This window comes from Schistocerca piceifrons, chromosome 1, assembly GCF_021461385.2.
Source record: "Schistocerca piceifrons isolate TAMUIC-IGC-003096 chromosome 1, iqSchPice1.1, whole genome shotgun sequence".
Lineage (NCBI taxonomy): Eukaryota > Metazoa > Arthropoda > Insecta > Orthoptera > Acrididae > Schistocerca > Schistocerca piceifrons.
The window spans coordinates 813,798,802-813,818,786 of NC_060138.1; the positions used below are offsets into that span (position 1 = coordinate 813,798,802).

Here is a 19,985-nt window from a genome sequence, read left to right on the forward strand (position 1 = left end):
CAGTTTCCATTTCGCGACCGAATGGACCTTACTTTTCGAACAGCCCATGTAGTCTATAGCAGCGAAGATGAAAAATGGAGTGTTTTCTAATAAAATCTTGGAATTCGTTCCCGAGATGAGAAAACAAATTGTGCCCTCATCTCTCCTCTGCTTCCTACTCTGAACCAAACCATGGAACTTCACCCGTCGGGTTGCGCCGTCCGCGCAGTCGCGAGGAACCCCTGTCTAGGGATACGCTGCGCCCACACGCCTGCGCCGTCAGCAGATCATACAAAACAAAGTACTCAAAATCATAAGCAATGCTCCACGATACACACGCATCGCGGATCTTCACCGGGAATACCGACTTGAGACTCTCACGGAGGTAATCCACAAACTCACCACAAGACTATACAGAAACTCCAGATATTCGCAGAACCCGTTTATTCTGAATCTGGAGAACTACGACCACAACCATAAGTGGAAACATAAAAGACCAAAAGACTTAATTGTAAGGACCTAACATCTATGGCCAAGTACACGCAAACACAACGGTACAGGTGAACCCATGTTAATCAGCCACCATTACTGGATATCCAGTTGGAACACACTTGCCGAATAACTGGCACCACGCAGGGAAGCCGTACCGTACACTACGTGCGGACAATTTCCACACACACCCCACACAGTGAGATGATCTATGGCCGATCTCCCACTAACATACGAGGGCTATCCACAAAGTACATTACGTTTTGGAATTAAAAATAAATAAAGTATTGGAAATTTTTTTTATTATATACAGATGAAAGCCACACTTAAATACTACTTTTCTACATAGTTTCCATTTAAATTAAGGCACTTATCGTAGCGATGGACGAGCTTGGAAATTCCTTCGTCGTAAAATTCTGCCGCCTGCGCCTTCAACCACGTGGTTACCTCTTCTTGAAGCTGTGCGTCGTCATCAAAACGCTGCATAGCCAACCACTTCTTCATTGCTGGGAATAAGTGGAAGTCGCTAGATGACAGGTCGGGACTGTACGGCGGATGAGGAAACAACTCCCACTTAAAAGATTCGAGAGCTTCACGAGTGGCATTTGCCGTGTGGGCCCGGACGTTGTCGTGAATCAGCAAGATCTTTGAGCCCAACTTTCCCCTGCGCTTGTTTCGTATTGCTCTTCTGAGGTTGTGCAGAGTTTGGCAATACCTTTGAGAGTTTATTGCAGTGCCTCTTTCCAGGAAATCCACAAAAATTACACCTTTTCTGTCCCAAAAGACAGTCGCCATCACCTTCCTTGCCGACATTGTCTGCATGCATTTCATGGGTTTTTGGGGGGGAATTTGTGTGCCCCCACTGCATTGACAGCAATTTTGTCTCGCAGTTCACATGCTTAACCCACGTTTCGTCGCCAGTAACGATGCGATCGAGTAATGAGTCGCCATCTTTCTCGTAAGCGTCCAAAAACGTTAACGCTGCAGCCATTCGCTGATTTTTGTGAATCTCTGTCAAGATTTTTGGTATCCATCTTGCACAAAACTTGTGGTAATCAAGCATTTCGGTAATGATTTCGTGCAACAAACTTCGTGAAATTTGTGGAAAACTCATAGAGAGTTCCGTTATTGTGAAATTACGGTTTTCACGGACCGTGGCATCGATTTTTTCGACAAGTTCGGCAGTCACTTCGCTCTTCGTCGTGAACGTTAGTTCGGCCATTTTTAAATTTTATGACCCATTGACGCACTCCACCTTCAGTGATTATGTTGTCCCCATACACTTCACAAAGCTGCCGATAGATTTCTATCGGTGTACAGTTTTTTGCAGTCAGAAACCTTATTATAGCACGCACTTCACACTTCGCGGCATTTTCAATTAACGCTGACATTTCAAACTGTCACAGTAACTCAACGGAGTACAGCACGAACCTCTCACTAGCACAGCAGGATGCCGACTGAGCGGCTGAATGCCACGACACCAAGATGGCCACGCTAGCCCCGCTCCTAATGGACACAAACGAAAACGTAATGTACTTTATGGATAGCCCTCGTATAACGATCCTGATTGTTCCAGGAATGCAGCGGCTGCAGCAACTGGGATACATCGCCATCGCCTGCCACGGTAATGATGCATGATACCCAAACTAACAAACCCAACCTTGCATGAACTATCGCAGCTAGTAAACCACTACTGCTCTTACTACCCATCCCACTGTCGCAGAGCATGGCACGAGCCTTGGCACTTTTTTTCCCTCTGCTCTTCAAATTGGTACCCTCATTCGCGTTTCGTCCACTATCTATCACCTGATGGACCGTGTTAATGCGTAGTCTTACCCAGACGCACGGACAACATCACAGCCCAGCATTCTGTGATCCACCTATTAGATAACAAACATGTTGACGGAGGTGACAGTAGAACTTTTGGTTTGGTCACCACGTTCGTTGGGGCGTGGAGGGTCCCATGGCTTAAAAAAGAAAAAAAACCTGGAGGATCTGTCTCTAGTCGCAGTAATGCACAATTTTTTTGGTCAGGAGACCATTTCGAAACAAAAAACTTTTATCAGGTATCGATATTACGACTCGGCGATGAATGGGAATCAGAGCCATGCAGAGGAGCTACTCACTTAACGACGAGCAACGCGGCGGCGGGCTGCAGCAGGAAGAGCGGCGCGTGCAGGCGCGCCCGTGGGTAGAGCGGGGCTCGCGGCAGCAGCAGCGCCAGCAGGCCGTCCTCGGCGGGCGGCGGGCCGGGCGCGCGCAGCTCGCGGTACGCGGAGGCGGCCGGCGCCAGCAGCACCGTCCCCAGCGGCGCCACCGGCTGGATCTGCACGCGCGCCACGCAGCCCTCTCCGCGCGGCTCCAGCACCGAGTACGCCAGCTGCACGCGCCGCGGTGGCCACTTGGAGGGCCCGCCCCAGCCCGGCGGCGACAGCGGCGGCCACCACGTCGCCGGCACCGTCACCTGCGAGCCACAGCCAAGCACCGTGCTACACAGACACTGCTCCGCTCTTCCTTGCATGCAGACAGACAATAGAAATACACTGCTGCCCATTAAAAGCGCAGCTCCTTCAATGTGACATGCGACAAACGTCAAGCTGGTATATTTTTTGAAACTTCCTGGCAGATTAAAACGGTGTGCCGGACCGAGACTCGAACTCGGGACGTTTGCCTTTCGCAGGCAAGTGCTCTACCAACTGAGCTACCCAAGCACGACTCACGCCCCGTCCTCACAGCTTTAATTCCGCCAGTACCTCGTCTCCTACCTTCCAAAACTTCACAGAAGCTCTCCTGCGAACCTTGCAGAAATAGCACTCCTGGAAGAAAGGATCCGGCACACCGTTTTAATCTGCCAGGAAGTTTGATATCAGCGCACACTCCCCTGTAGAGTGAAATTTTCATTCTAGAAACATCCCCCAGGCTGTGGCTAAGCCATGTCTCCGCAATATCCTTTCTTCCAGGACTGCTAGTTCTGCAAGGTTCGCAGGAGAGCTTCTGTGAAGTTTGCAACGTAGGAGACGAGGTACTGGCGGAATTAAAGCTGTGAGGACGGGGCGTGAGTCGTGCTTCGGTAGCTCAGTTGGTAGAGCGCTTGCCCGCGAAAGGCAAACGTCCCGAGTTCGAGTCTCAGTCCGGCACACCGTTTTAATCTGCCAGGTACGTTTCTTTTTATTTATTTATTTTCAATAAACATCACTCTGTTAAAAGGAACATGTAGATCATTTCAAATGGTTCAAACGGCTCTGAGCACTATGGGACTCAACTGCTGAGGTCATTAGTCCCCTAGAACTTAGAACTAGTTAAACCTAACTAACCTAAGGACATCACAAACATCCATGCCCGAGGCAGGATTCGAACCTGCGACCGCAGCGGTCTTGCGGTTCCAGACTGCAGCGCCTTTAACCGCACGGCCACTTCGGCCGGCGTAGATCATTTCATGGTATACTATGTGCATTACATATTGAGTGGTGAGAGAAGTGTGAGGTTCATTATCAGCAGTCAAATGTGCACACCGACTGCACCTGGCACATCCCAACTGCGTGGTGGGTCGAGGAAGACTGCCTGAAGATAGTTGGCAAAGGTTTCCCCATAGTGTGACCAACTATGAACTTCATTGTGGGCTTGCTGCAAGAAATACCAAAAGTCAAGTCGCGACTTGGCAGCATCCCCATAGAAGTACGCGATCGTCCGAACTTTGACCCAGATGATCGACTGCGATTTAGTCGCCGGAAAGTAGTCACTCTCCGGATGTAAGAAGGAAGCAGGTGTAATATGTTGCGGGGTCACACGGAGGTAGCAAGCTACCATCTGTTTTCCTAGGAGCCAGACGTCCTCCAAAAAAAAATGGTTCAAATGGCTCTGAACACTATGGGACTCAACTGCTGAGGTCATTAGTCCCCTAGAACTTAGAACTAGTTAAACCTAACTACATACACACATCCATGCCCGAGGCAGGATTCGAACCTGCGACCGTAGCGGTCTCGCGGTTCCAGACTGCAGCGCCAGAACCGCGCGGCCACTTCGGCCGGCCAGACGTCCTCCACCGCGATACAAGTTAAGCGGTGATGGTCGTCATCCACTAGCGACATTTCGGACAAACCAGCTGAGCTGTCTGGCGTGAGGTCAGTCGCTTGACGGCGCGTTTCGGTGCGGGCCCGCCCGTTACCGGCGCCGTAAGGCACGGAAGCTCGCACTGGAGCATATCGCTTCACGTCGAGCGTGCCCCGGCTGTCCTCACTCGGGGAAGTGATGCGTCTCTTACAGCCTCTCCTTCCCAAGTGGCTCTTTCCGCCTTCCCGTGGTGCCAGACGTCAAGCTTGGCATTCTGCCTTGCGTCAAAAGGGAGAGCTGCGACCCAACCCGATGCGAAAGCGAAGGGTGCGTGGCACAGGGAGAGCTGTGTCGAGGGACCGAACACCAGTCCCTTTCTGTTCGCAGGGCACAGACCAGCAGGTGCTCTGCATGCCGGCGACCTCGTTTGTCGGCGTGGGATCACGGCGCGAGTCGGCAAGGGTGCTTCGCCGCGCCCCTGGGTAACCGGGGCGTGTTCTGCCAAACCCCGGTGGTGGTGACATCGCCTGGGCCAGGTTAGATGGGCCCAGACCGCCGAACGACTGGGGGACCGACCCACCACCTGAGTAGGAGTGGGTCCTTGGCCTTCAGGTGGAAGCTCGGGCAAGTAGGCGGCGAAGGGCGAGGGGTGCATCCGCCTCTCCGGAGTGCGGGGTGCACTTGCCGAGGAGCGTCGAGTGAAATCGTCGACGACGGGGCCTTCGACGAGGACCAGTGCGCTGGCAACGGCGCGCTGAACCTGGCAGCTCTGATGTGCCCTTGACCTAGGGGCGAGGTTGGTGGGCGAGCTGCAGAAGTCCCCCCCCCCATGCCAGAGGAGCCGGTCCGGGGCAAGAGACGGGCTCCCAACTTTTCACTCGTCTAACTAATCATGGCTGACCAGGAGGCGAGTGATCTTTGTGCGATTTCGAGGGCGAGTGTGTCTACTGTCCCTACCTCGCAGGAGGAAGGGGGACACGAAGATGAGAATGTTTATGACAGACATTGTCGAATTAATCAAATATTAGACTCTAGTGTCAAAAACGGCAAAATAAGCCAGGCTGCGGTCCTGGCAATAAAGAACGAGCTCGCTTCCTGGGCTATTGCAAACGCGAAGCTCGAGGGGCGTCTCGAAGAACTAGAAAAAGAAAACGCTAGATTGAGACAGCAACCTGTCAAGACATGGGCCGGAGTGGTGGCGCAAGCCGCTACAAAAGCCCAAACAACGAAGGAAACAATTGCAAAAATCTCTAAAAAACCAGACACGGCAGTCTTTTTAAGACCCCTGCCTGGTCAGACTATTAAAAAGGTACAGGAAATTTTTACAACAACTATTGACCCGGCTAGAGATAAAATAAAAATCAACAAAGTAAAGGCCACAAAAAATGTAGTCGTGGTAGATCTTGCCACAGAGGAGGACAGGGACAAAATATTAAAGAATTCCAAACTGAACAAGGCCATTAAATGTGAACCTCCCAGGAAAAGAAATCCTCTGGTGATACTGTACGACGTACCTGTGGCCCTAACTGAAAGCGACATCTACGAAACCATGTATAATCAAAATTTTGATGACACAGAATGGGAAACATTTAAAAATGAATTCAAGCTGCGCTTCAAAACGGGACCTCGGGAACGGGATGTTGTCCATCACGTCGCCGAGGTCTCTGGCAAGATGTGGCGAAAACTTACCGCTATGGGGAAAATTTATATAGGATTTCACGCCATCAATGTTAGAGACTACCTAGTAGTCCCTAGATGCCACAACTGTGGCGATCTGGACCACGTCCACAAGCATTGTGAAAGGAAGCCGGCCTGCTCCAGGTGCGGGGCTGAGGACCACACCAGAAAAAACTGCAGTAAAAGCGCAACCTGCATTCCATGTACCAAGAGAGGAAGGAAACCGTGCAACACTACTGGGAGAAACTGCCCAACGTATAGGATGCTAGAACAGAGACTAATCTCTCGAATTGATTATGGCTGAGGCCGTAATTGAACTCAGGAAGCCAAAAAGGAAATCCCCTAGCAAGAGGCTGAGGGACGCTCTGAGGGCAAACAAATTCAAAGAATTTATACAAAAAATCACACAACCACGATCTTTGGTGACAATAATGAAAGATGTTTGCATACAGACGGACCCGTGTGAAGAAGACGTTCCCTCTCCTCCTTGCTGGGGACCTGGGTCGAAACAAGAGCATACCCGACCACACTGGCATCCTATACTTGGGAGTTCACAATCACAACCACACAGTAAAGAAGTAATATCCACCAAACATGTTCAGTACAATGAAATAAGCAGCTCAATTCCATCTTCTGACACACCATCTCGGGGTGTAATGGGAATTGATCCCCAGCGAATTTACCCCAACCTGGAGCACGCATTACAGTTATCAAGACTAGAGGAGCCGGCAATCCTCACAACAGCATTGAGACATGTGGTACGTGTCGGCCACGAGTATGGAAGAGATGTCACCTTTCCAGTAATGGAGGCTGTGGACAGAATTCAGCTCAAGACAATGAATCTCCCCACCGACTTCGGAGCCCTGCGAGATCTAGTTAAAAAGGTCTTCGAAAGAAGAAACGAAAAATTCGACATGGATGATCTATATTGTCAATCAGTGATAACCAATGGCAGAGTAGCCCACGACTGGACAAAATTGTGGCCAGAATCACACATCCATACATACTTCCCACGTGAGCCAACTAAATGTGGGTCAGATAAACACCCATAATAGCAAACTGGTCCTGCAGGAACTCCGGAGGGTGGTGGAAGAGAGGAGTCTAGATGTACTCTGCTTACAGGAACCGTACTCCCAAGCGGGGCGGATCCCATTCATGGCTGCCAACTGGCAAATTATACATTCTAACGTAGAGCCAAAGGCTGCAATTATAATTATCAACAAATCATTTAGAGCTACAGTCCTTGCACAATTCTCTGGCGAACACTGCAATGTCGTGGAACTTCAAACACCCGCGGGAGTGATTTACATCTGTAATATATACTTCCAATATGGAAGAGGAATAGAGGAATTTCTAGAAATACTTACACAAGTCGCCACGGCATTGCAGGGACGAAGATTGATTGTGACGGCGGACATAAATGCAAAGTCCCCCCTATGGTTCAGTGGCACGCACGATGATCGGGGGCTAAAAGCCGAGGAAACAATCATGGCATTACAACTGGTGGTTGCCAACCAACAAGGGAACCCCCCCACGTATACTGGCGGAGGGGGAGAAGGTACAAATATTGACGTCACTCTAATAACACAAAGGTCGACAAATGGAAAGTGTGGGACAAAGCAACCACCAGTGATCATAATTTAATAACATTTATCATTGGGGAAAGGGAGTGCCACTGGGACATGGGGTGGGAGCTGCAGCTTAATTACAACAAGGCTAACTGGGACCGTCTCGCGGAGGAGTGCAACATTCCGACATTGCTGGAGGGTGACGGAAACGTGGAAGAATGCGCCGAAGGACTGGTGCAGGCGATCACCACAGCGGTGCGGGCAGCCGTACCAACCAGGAGGAGAGCCGTAGCGGCCACCCCCACACCATGGTCGGTCGAACTGGGACAGATGCGCCAGGCTGTGAGGAGGGCAAGGAGGTACTACCAGCGGAGTGTCGTCTGGAGGGAAAAACGAAGATGGCTTCAGATCTATCGTGAAAGCAAAGAACAATTCCAACAGGAGTTAAGGGCAGTCAGACTCAGAAGCTGGGAAAGTTATGTAAAAAGCCAATTGGCTATAGACCCATGGGGAGTCCCATATAAATTAGTACGAGAAAAGATAAGATCACCAATGGTGCTATCCACCGTCAGGGACGGGGACCGGATGACGGGCACTTGGCAGGAAACTGCTGAGGCCCTCCTCCGGGTTCTGTTGCCTGACGACGTGGAGGAAAATGAGACTGAAGAACAAAAAAGGATAAGGAGAGAAAATCAAAGGGACTATAACAATAACATCAGAGTCTACCCCTTCTCTGAGGAGGAGGTCGCTGCCCAGATCAAGGCCCTCAAAAGAGGGAAAGCTCCTGGCCCGGACGGCATTACTGCGGAAGTGGTGCAATTCCTTGCCCCCCCAGCTCGTAGCTCCTCTCACTAAGTTGTATAACGAGTGCTTGAAACTCGGGAAATTCCCAGAAATATGGAAAAAAGCCAATGTAATTATCATTAAAAAGAGTCCAGACAAAGATCCCACAGAAATTAAATCTTATAGACCTATCTGCTTGTTGGACATACTGGGCAAACTTTTTGAGAGGCTACTAGCGAACAGACTGACAGCACACCGCATGCTGTGCGGGATGAGTGACAGACAATTCGGCTTTCGGTCTGGGTGTTCTGCGTCTGACGCAATCGCCCTGGCTGCCGAGGTCTGTGGCTCCACCCCGCACAAGTATGTCGTCGGCATCATGGTAGACATCAGTGGCGCCTTCGACAACCTGTGGTGGCCCTCACTCTTTTCCTGCTTGCGGGAGAAGAACTGTCCAGGGCCGCTATATGGGTGTCTGAGGAGCTATTGTGCAGACAGGGAGGTCTGGCTATCGGCCCCTAGCGGCATAGTCAGGAAGATTGTCACCAAAGGATGTCCTCAGGGCTCTGTCCTGGGACCTCTCTTTTGGGACATCAACATGGAGCCTTTAGTTGAAGATCTCAAGAACTGTGACGATGTGCTAGAGGTCATAGCATACGCTGACGACCTCCTCCTGCTGGTCGGCGGCCGAAGCCGCGAGGAATTAGAGCCAAAAGTGGAAAGAGCCCTAACTGTTCTTACATCATGGTGCCACAGAAGCAAAATGACGATAGCACCCAATAAGTCCACATACCTACTTCTCAAAGGCCAATTGGTCAGGAACCCGACGGTTAGAATTAATGGTATACCAGTTCTTCGGCGCCGCGAGGCCCGATACCTGGGTGTAATCATCGATGAGAGGTGGAGCTTTGCATCACATATTGACACCGTATCACAAAAATCATTGGTTCTATTAAACAATCTCATCGGAATTGGTCACAAGCGGTTTCACCTCCCACCAAATTTAATTAAGTTATATCACAACAGCATCCTGACCTCAATAATAGGATACGGATCTGGAGTCTGGGCACACAGACTCACGAGGGTCATGCCTGCCATGGCCGTAAGAAGAGTGCAGCGGAATATGCTTCTACGTTCAGCAGGGGCCTATAGGACAACACCGGGGGGAGCACTGTTAGTGTTAATGGGAATCTGTCCATTAGATATAAAAATATGTGAACAGGCTGCCTGGTACTGGGTACACAAGGAGAACAGGGACAAAATCAGGGAAATACTTGGGGTTTATGCAGGGGACAAGTACACCATTAAAAAGAGAGGGTTAGAACTATGGCAAGATCAGTGGAATAATGAAGATACAGGTCGTAGAACCTATGAGCTGCTACCGGACATAGAAGAAAGAATAAAACTCACATTTTTTACGCCAACGAGAGGAATGCTGCACTTTCTTACTGGACATGGACCATATCCAACATACCTATGTAGGTTTGGGAAGCAGGCTACACCAGCGTGTGACTGTGGCGCAGTGCAGGGCACCCCAGAACATGTGGTGTATGAGTGCCACCTCTTCGATGATGTAGCCCAAGAGCTAAGACAACAGCTACCAAATAACGACACGTACCACTTGTTAAGGCGTGAAATCACCTTTGACATCTTAAACAAACTTACAGATGAAATATCGAAAAAGATACTTAAGAATTTTTTAAGGGACAACCACCATCATTAAAGACAAAACTCTCACCGACGTTGACTAGTGCACCCTTACTGTACCGCCGGGCAAGGACTGGCCAGCCGCCTCACGGCTGGAATCCGCCTTGCCCTGGACTAAGAGGGAGGGGTGTACATAAATACCGGACTATGACGCACACCGATTTTGACACTTAGTTAAATTAAATTAGAAGTAGAAGATAGGATAACACCTTAGAATACACTGCAGCGACACCAAGTCAAGAGCCAGCCCAGTGCCAGGGGCACGCCCACTGGGATTAGCTCAGTGGGCCTGGCTAACAACTAGTAGGTTTATAGTAGCTCTGGCACAACTTGTAACGCTGCAGGTAGCATGTAGTTTCCCCGTAGATTAATGCTTAGAGCCCTATAGCGGTAAAAAATTAGAGTAAATAATAGTAATAATAATAATAATATTACCTGTAGTGTAGAATAACATTGCTGCATCTAATTTGTATCATACTAGGACCCACTAATGTAGTTAGGTAGTGGGTTATCATGTATAATGTAATGTATTGAATAAAGAATTTTTTTTAAAAAAAAAAAAAAAACCAGCTGAGCTACCCAAGCACAACTCACGCCCCCTCATCACAGCTTTACTTCCGCCAGTACCTCGTCTCCTAACTTCCAAACTTTACGGAAGCTCTCCTGCGAAACTAGCAGAACTAGCACTCCTAAAAGAAAGGATATTGGGGAGACATGGCTTAGCCACAGCCTGGGGGATGTTTCCAGAATGAGATTCTCACTCTGCAGCGGAGTGTGCGCTGATATGAAACTTCAGGCAGAAGTAAAGCTGTGAGGACGGGGCGTGAGTCGTACTTGGGTAGCTCAGTTGGTAGAGCACTTGCCGGCGAAAGGCAACGGTCCTGAGTTCGAGTCTCGGTCCGGCACATAGTTTTAATCTGCCGGGAAGTTTCATATCAGCACGCACTCCGCTGCAGAGTGAAAATCTCATTCTCTTCCAAACCTCTTTTATCACGGACCCGTAGACGTACCAAGTTGAAATTTATGTCACACATTAAGGTATCAGTCCTAAGCGCCAGGTTAACCGAGGGCGCTAATGCTCTGCTTCCTGGAGTCGGATAGGCGCGCCGGATCAGGATCGAATCCGCCCGGCGGATTAACGACCGGCTTGGATGAGGTTTTTAGGCAGTTTTCCACATCCCACTAGGTGAATACGGGCTGGTCCTCACGTCCCGCGTCAGTTACACGCCTCGCAGAGATTTGAAAATGTTCGCACTGTTTCCTGAGTTACGCTACATGCAGACAGTTGGGGTACACTAATTTCGTCCCAAGGGTATGGGGTGGCGACAGGAAGGGCATCCGGCCACCGTCTAACACTAACATCGCCAATTCCATTATCCCCCGTTGCCGTGGGACAAAGGTTCAAACAAACGCTGATTAAGGTATACAGTAACTTGGCGATATAAAAGAGTGTAGCTTCTAAGCCAATATGACAGATATTTTGATATTCGCGAGCTCACAGATCAAAACCTAGAGGGCACTTCCTTTTCACCCAGAATCGTGAAATTTGGTAAGAAGCAAGGTTTCATACTGCAATCTAACGACTATATCCGAAAATCTTTAATTTGTAATTATATCACACGAAAAAATTTGTTTCTATTTGTTATCTGACTGCCTGTCCATCCATCCGTCTGTTAAGACACATTATTCTCAGGAATGGGTAGACGAATCAAACTGTAATTTATATCGCATACTGAAATCTTTGCTCCCTGGGTGGCATAATCAACGTTAGCTTCTAAGGCAATGTAATCAAAATATTCGGCCATTTGTGTCACATATTTTGATACTCGCAAACTCGCTCATCAAAACATACACGGTACTTCCTGTTGATCCAGAATAATGAAGTTTGACAAGAACAAAGGTTTCACAGAGCAAGTAAAGAGAAAAATCTGAATTACTGAATTTGTAGTCACACTACACGAAAAAAATTAATTTTGTCACTTGTTTTCCCACTGTCTCTCTGTCCCTCCCTCTATTAAGACCTCGTTTTCTCAGGAACGCGTATGCGTATCAAGTTGAAATTTATATCGCATACTGAGGTCAATTGTCCTTTATTGGTATAAAAAATTTAAGGTTCTAAGTCAATGCAGTCGAAAGATACGGGCCTTTACGTCACATATTTTGATACTGCAAGTGTTCTCGTAAAACCTACAGGTTACTTCCCCTTGAAGTACAATCATGAAATTTGGCAAGAGAGAAAGTTTCGCCGGCGGCAGTGGCCGAGTGGTTCTAGGCACTACAGTCTGGAACCGCGCGACCGCTACGGTCGCAGGTTCGAATCCTGCCTCGGGCATGGATGTGTGTGCTGTCATAGGTTAGTTAGGTTTAAGTAGTTCTAAGTTCTATGGGACTGATGACCTCAGCAGTTAAGTCCCATAGTGCTCAGAGCCATTTGAACCATTTTTTTTAACGTTTCACAGTACAAGCAAAGGAAAAAAAATCACAAAATTGTTAATTTGTAATCATATCACATGGAAAGAATTTGCTTTCGTTATTTATTATCCGACTTCATACTTGAAATTAGAACATTCTCGAGTCTTGGAATGCCTGTGGTTGATGTCTTGCCAGTATCAAGCCTGTCGATAACACACAAAAGTCGTCGAAATCCTCGATTCCCGCAGTGGATGAACGCTATTTATACATAATTATGTTCATATGGTACCCTCAGAGCGCGAGTGCTACTGGCACCTGTCCACATTTTTGCTAATTGGTTAATGCCGAAGAGTGACAGCCTCTGCCGATTTTTTCTTTTGGTACTTCCGGTAGTATTACGTTTTCGCTTTATTTTTGTTCGACCTCTGTTTAGGTACTTGGCCAGGCTTATGATCTGTTTTGTCCCGTGTTATAGCGAAAAATGGAGAAGGAAGGTACATTAAAGTTTTGCGATCCGTCGACAGCGACTTCGTTAGAGCAAAAGCTCGTATTGGGGAACAATGGGAAAGAAAACCGATCGTGCCCTCTCAGAGGGATTATTCCAGTATTGTGTATCTTTTGGGCGTCATCCCATTTCGATCGATTTGCTTCCGTATGCAATCAGTGCCTTATTAGATTCCCCTAGAAACCGGAAGCTGTGATCTGTCTGGAAACTGAGTGAGGATATGTAAAGGGCCAAGCATCATACGGAACATTTTTGTTCTTCATAGTTAACCTTCCACCTGTTACTAAAAACAAATAGTATTTATAGCAATCTTGAAACTGTCAATGTTTAATTCATGTTTTATTCGCAAATTATTGATTCATAACGTGAAAGAGGAACGTTGTAGTAAAAAATCACACAATACATGTTTATCGTACAGTATTAGAAACCGAAGTTTCCTCAATTAAATGGTACAATTAAGAAAACGCAAAGCAAAAACGTATCAAACCTCATTTCATTACTTCGTCAAGATTATAAAAGATATGTTTCTGTTATTCATAAACAACTTTCGCACTTATCAATAATAACAGGAAATTCTTTCCTTTGATCGTGATGAAAAATGTTCTATTGAGTACAAAACAACAGTAATTAATAGATTTTTTAATGTTTGTGTACGTAAACTGTATTTTCACCAAAAGTAATTGGTTTGGTTACATAAAATCACAGAAGTCACGCGAGAAACTTTTATTACTTATAAAATGCAATTTATTTTTTTCAACGTTATAAACTACCAGTGGACTAACACTGGGCGATGTGCAGTTCTAATCATGTGTAAAACAAAAAGTAAGAAGCAAAGAAAAGTCGTCGGCTCCCATTTTCTCTTTCACATATTCATTTATGTTTCTTTCCCTACTGATGTTTCCAGTACAACCTGCAATCCTACCTTTTATCACGTTATTTATGTACTGCCCAAAACTTCCGAACCATTTGGGTAAAGCGCAACTCTACCCTCGAGCGACTTAGGGAAATGGCGCAAAATCTAACTGTGGATGGGCGGACGTGAATCTGAACCGTCGTCCTCCAGAATGCGAGTCCATTGCGCTAACCACTGCACCAATTAGTTCGGTGTGTTACTGTGTTACAGAGGTTTTCACCAGTTAATTGTTGCCAACTGCTTCGTCTCTTTGAATATTTGTTTATTTATTGCCAAATTATAGGCCTGTTACCTGATGTTTAAAACAGGTCGTACATCTTACAATTTTCGTTTTTCATCTTTTTACAGTTTTCTTTTCTTTTGTTTTATCTACAACATTTACAAAGAATGATACTTTTCAAAATAACAATAATTTAAAGTTGAAATATAAATAAAATTTTGTTGTTTTTTTAAGAAGACTATAAAAAGAAGATAGGATAGAGGAAATATTTGTTAGTACCATCACCGAATGTGACTGACGGTGAATACCTCGGAATCGTTTCTTCGAGCCGTTGACCGCCAGTCACACACAAACATACACACATTCACACAAATGATTATAGTAGAGAAATAATGTTGCTTATCCTATTTATTACTAATCCTATGTATTAACTACTTTAGGTGTCCATCCATGTACAGCATTTGGTGATTTCTTGGCTAAATCGCCAGCACCTTATGCTTATTTACTGTCACATCTCAGCTTCCTTCTCCTGTTCCTCCTCATTGTCACTATTTTCGCTGTCACTGTGGGTATCGCTGTCAACCCTCTGGGGATTGTTATTACGTTGCACATAGGCATGTCTGTAATGTCGTGTCCGCATGTACTCTTCATGTGTTGTTTTTGAAATACTGTTTGTCAGTGCGTTTAATTGTGCCCACTGTTCTTCGTCTCTTATTGCTGTGCATATATCAATGTCTGTATCTGTGTAGTCTAAATGTAGTGTATGCCTATTGTTCGCGCATTGCGCGCAGAAAAAGACAGTGTGTTCTGGGGAACCTTCTTCACCGCATGTGCATGTAGGTGTCTGCCTCAGACTCACGCGGTTTAAGTGCGTGGGATAAGGTCCGTGCCCGGTTAAGAAATGTACCATACCGCGGCTGGGATCGATATGTCTCATTCTCAACCGCTCCCTTATGTCAGGGAGGAAGTCGTGCAGTCTACGTCCCTTATCACTTACATCCCACTCACCTTGCCATGTATCCAAACGCCAATTTTTAAGGTGATGTATCGTCTCTATCGGCACACCGGTTATTGTGTGTACCTTATCTAGTCCCCCCACCTTTAACCAGTACCTTACAGCTCTGTATTTCATCGTGATATCTATGGGGCTTATTCCGAGCACCACGCACAGTGCATCCGCTGAGGTGGTACCGAAGGCTCCAGATAGCCTGACACTTCTCTGTCCTCGTCTGACGGATGCTTTGTTGGTGACCACGTTCAGTCTATGTGCCCACGTGCTGCTGCGAAGCTGAGTACTGATTCTAAGAGCGCACAGTGGTATGTACGTATGGTTCAAATGGCTCTGAGCGCTATGGGACTTAACTTCTGTGGTCATCAGTCCCCTAGAACTTAGAACTACTTAAACCTAACTAACCTAAGGACATCACACACATCCATGCCTGAGGCAGGATTCGAACCTGCGACCGTAGCAGTCGCGCGGTTCCGGACTGAGCGCCTTAAGGTATGTACGTATGACTGGTAGAGGTAGTCTGTACTGTTTTGAATTTAGCCTCACGAGTTTGTGTAGTATTTTTTCTGCATTGTCTGTTGTTAGCCTTATGTGTTCGTGGAAATTCAATTTTTCATCTGTATGTACCCCCAAGATAGCGCGTAACGTGTGCTCGTTTGGTGTTTGTGTCCGCAATTTCAACCGAAGGATTCGTTTGGAGCGATCCTTTCAGTACAGTGTATGTTGTTTTGTTTTCGGCTATTCTGAGTTTGTTGTTGTGACACCACTGAGTAATTGTTTGTAGTATTCCACTGGCTTTCTCTTCTAACAGGGTTCTGTTGTTTGCAGTGACTACAACTAATAGGTCATCTGCGTAGGCGACAATTCCGTCTGACCTGCCATACTCATCCAGAAGTTGTAGAAGGGGTTCGATTGTTATATCCCAGAAGATGGGGCCGCAGATCGACCCTTGAGGACAACCTTTGGTAATTTTTTTTAATTACTTTGCGGCTGTCCATCTGCCATTCGACTACTCAGTCTTTACGGTAGTCTAGAAAACTGTTGTACAGTGACTGCTGTACCTCCAGATGTCTTAGCCTCTGAAACAGTGCGGGCCACCAGAGATCATCAAATGCTCCGGCAATGTCAATCATTATTGCTGTAAATGATGACTAACTGACAACCTCAGCTGCCGACAGGTGTTGTTGTTATACATCGATGTGGAGAGCTGAAAATGTGTGCCTCCACCGGGATTCGAACCCGGGATCTCCTGCTTACATGGCAGACGCTCTATCCAGCTGAGCCACCGAGGACACAGGTGAATAGCGCGACTGCAGGGACTTATCCCTTGCACGCTTACCGTGAAACTCTCATTCCCAACTGTCCACAATTCTACATATGTATTGTACCTTATAGACATTTGCCCACCCACTCATTACTCGCGCACGCTTTGGCGATTCCCGTAAGAGTTTGGGCAACCTGTGCGCATTCGCACAGACGAAGGTCAATGGCTGGGTAGCCTTTAACTATATATATATATATATATATATATATATATATATATATATATATATATATATATATATATATATGAAGATAGTAACTTGTTCTCGAAAGAACAGTTACTATTGATGACCTTGCAGCTTTTCCCTGGAAGCAAGAGATCCCGGGTTCGAAACCCGGTCGGGGCACACATTTTCAGCTGTCCACATCGAGGTATAACAACAACACCTGTCGGCAGCTGAGGTTGTCAGTTAGTCATCATTTATTCCAGGGAAAAGCTGCACGGTCATCAACAGTAACTGTTCTTTCGAGAACAAGTTACTGTCTTCATATATATAATCATTATTGCCATGGCGTATTTCTTTTTTGTGGTGTTAACTATGTGCAGGGCCTGGTTGATGCTATCATCTATTGATCTGCCAGTTCTGAAGCCGAACTGGTGTTGGCTCATACCCCTGAGAGCTCTGTGCGTTTGCAGGCGCTTACACAGTAGCTTTCTCTGAATCTTTGCTAGGGTGTTTATTAGGCATATTGGCCTGTAAGTCTTTGGATCTGAAGGATCCCTGTCTGCTGATTTCTTAATAATGACTGCTTTGGAGCTTTTACATACCGGTTCTCGTTAGATCACCAGACGAACGTCGTGCGTGCCCAGTGCTTGGATGGGTAACCGCCTGCGTACATCACATGCTGTTGGCTATAGGTGAGCTGGGGCTGGTGGCGTAAAGTTCCTGATCACCAGACTTTGCGCCAACGTTTTGGATTAAATTCCAAACCTCTCAGCAGTCTCTCTCGGAGTGTTGGAATGTGACACCGTTGATGTGATTCCTCCGTCGGATTCGCGCGTTAAGCCCATCGGCCCCCTTGGTGCTATCCGAGAGTGGTAGGCTAAACGCCGGTATCGGATTTCACGCTTCCCCTTCTCATCACCAGTCAACACAAACAAGACCCTACACTACACTCTCTCATTCCTGTCACCTCCACTTATCAGAGACGTTTAAACACACAACTCTCACACTTTACGAGGGAAAGGTGCCATTTTGCACGGAGGATAGAAAAATCTTTTCAATCAGGCTCCCAGCCGGCAGTCCCATACAGCATTAGAAGTTATTTCTTTGCTGTTCCACATTTCAGTCAAGTCTTCCTGCACCCTATATCCTGAGTTTTAGCGTGCATTTTTCATGAGGGCTCTGGACATTTTATATTTATGCCACCTTTATGAGTCTGCTCGTCCTACATTTTCAAGCTGTCACATGAATCTTCTGCGACTTTTGACGAATAGGTTTTTCACTTAGTGTTTGATTTCGCCGACCAGATATTTCTCTTGCAGTTCCTCGTGTTCTGGACCAGCTTGGGACTTCCAGCTTCAGTTTTATTTTTCTTTTATCTTCTTTCTTTTTCTCCATCTCTCTAGTGGCTACATCTTTCAGATGATGGATACGCTATTTCCGTGCCTGGTTGAGATCTTCACTTGTGAGAAATGACATGAAGGCTCTCATCATCTTCGTGGTGTTTAGTTTTCGTTCCAGGATATAGGCGTATGTGGAAACCTCTTGCACAACATGGCTCCTAGTTTCTTAAGTGCTTGGATATACAAATGATTGACATTTCGGGGCAATCGCACAGACAACGTAGGACAAATGCCATTTACATGCTATGTTCAGAATATGATCGTTGATTAGAAAGCGGTCAGATACCCCTTTGAAGTTCGGCTGTACCGCAACACACTCAGCCTGCCGACGAGTGTCTCGCCACAATTCAACCGACGGTAGTAAACACTAGAGGCTCCGTGAGTCCACTGTCGGTAAATATAACCATACTTAAAGGCAGACTTACGGAAAGCTCTGCACAATATACAGGCGCCAACGTCGCGCCAGGGAGCGGCACAATCACGGAAGTATTTTCCTATATAGATCACGAGCCGCCTAGAAAGCGATCGTGTAATCTTCCGCCAGGACTCACACAAGCGGCAGCCAAAAGAATGGTTCAAATGGCTCTGAGCACTATGGGACTTAACTTCTGAGGTCATCAGTCCCCTAGAACTTAGAACTACTTAAACCTAACTAACCTAAGGACATCACACACATCCATGCCCGAGGTAGGATTCGAACCTGCGACCGTAGCGGTCGCGCGGCTCCAGACTGTAGCGCCTAGAACCGCTCGGCCACTCCGGCCGCGGCAGCCCAACGCATGGTCATAGTGAGTGTTTTCGCCGAGCTCCCGTCCTGGACATCAGCTGTCTGCAAAAGTAGTCAGCACCTCCGAAAAGCCGGCCGGTGTGGCCGTGCGGTTCTAGGCGCTACAGTCTAGAACCGCGTGACCGCTACGGTCGCAGGTTCGAATCCTGCCTTGGGTATAGATGTGTGTGTTGTCCTTAGGTTAGTTAGGTTTAAGTAGTTCTAAGTTCTAGGGGACTGATGACCACAGATGTTGAGTCCCATAGTGCTCAGAGCCATTTGAACCATTTTGAACCTCCGATAACAGCCCGCAACAGGCTACCGAGTCACCTCACTTGTAGCCACGAGCGGTCGCCGCCTGCCTCCGACCACATTCTCATTGATACAACTCCGGATGCTCCATGTTCTGCTACGACGTCAGCGTGCAACCGTCGTTCACCCGGCGACCACGGCCTCGCTTGACGCCGTGTGCCATCTGCATCTACCTCTATATAGATATTCTACAACTGACCGTAGGGTGCGTAGCGGAGGGTACCCTGTACCATAACTTGTTATTTCCCTTCCCCTTCCGTCGGCCGGGATGGCCGAGCGGTTCTAGGCGCTACAGTCTGGAACCGCGCTACCGCTACGGTCGCAGGTTCGAATCCTGCCTCGGGCATGGATGTGTGTGATGTCCCTAGGTTAGTTAGGTTTAAGTAGTTCTAAGTTCTATGGGACTGGTGACCTCAGAAGTTAATTTCCATAGTGCTCAGGGCCATTTTTTCCCTTCCTCTTCCACTCGCAAATAGAGGGAAAATCTACTGGTCACACCATCGTCCTATATGCGGCCTCCTTTACAGGTGAACCACTCTTTCCTAAAATTCCCCAGTCAACCAAAGTCGATCATTCGCCTTCTCTACCACAGTCGTCACATGCTCGTGCCACCTCATCTCGCTCTGCAAAGTCACGTCTAGATATTTAAACAACTTGACTGTGTCAATCAGGACACAAGTAATACTGTATCCGAACGCTGCAGTT

At 47.3% G+C, this 19,985-nt stretch overlaps 1 protein-coding gene and 1 non-coding gene across 2 annotated transcripts in view; both read right to left on the reverse strand.

Annotated features, from left to right (window-relative positions):
• Window positions 1-19,985, reverse strand: part of LOC124775353 (transmembrane protein 132E) — a 267,220-nt gene that overhangs the window by 213,607 nt on the left and 33,628 nt on the right. The window contains exon 4 of the mRNA XM_047250188.1: window positions 2,595-2,932. Within this exon, the coding sequence (XP_047106144.1) occupies window positions 2,595-2,932 (338 nt within the window). The remainder of the gene's footprint in view (window positions 1-2,594; window positions 2,933-19,985) is intronic.
• On the reverse strand, window positions 16,531-16,604 carry Trnat-ugu. Its single transcript has one exon. It is a non-coding gene; the product is annotated as a tRNA-Thr (tRNA).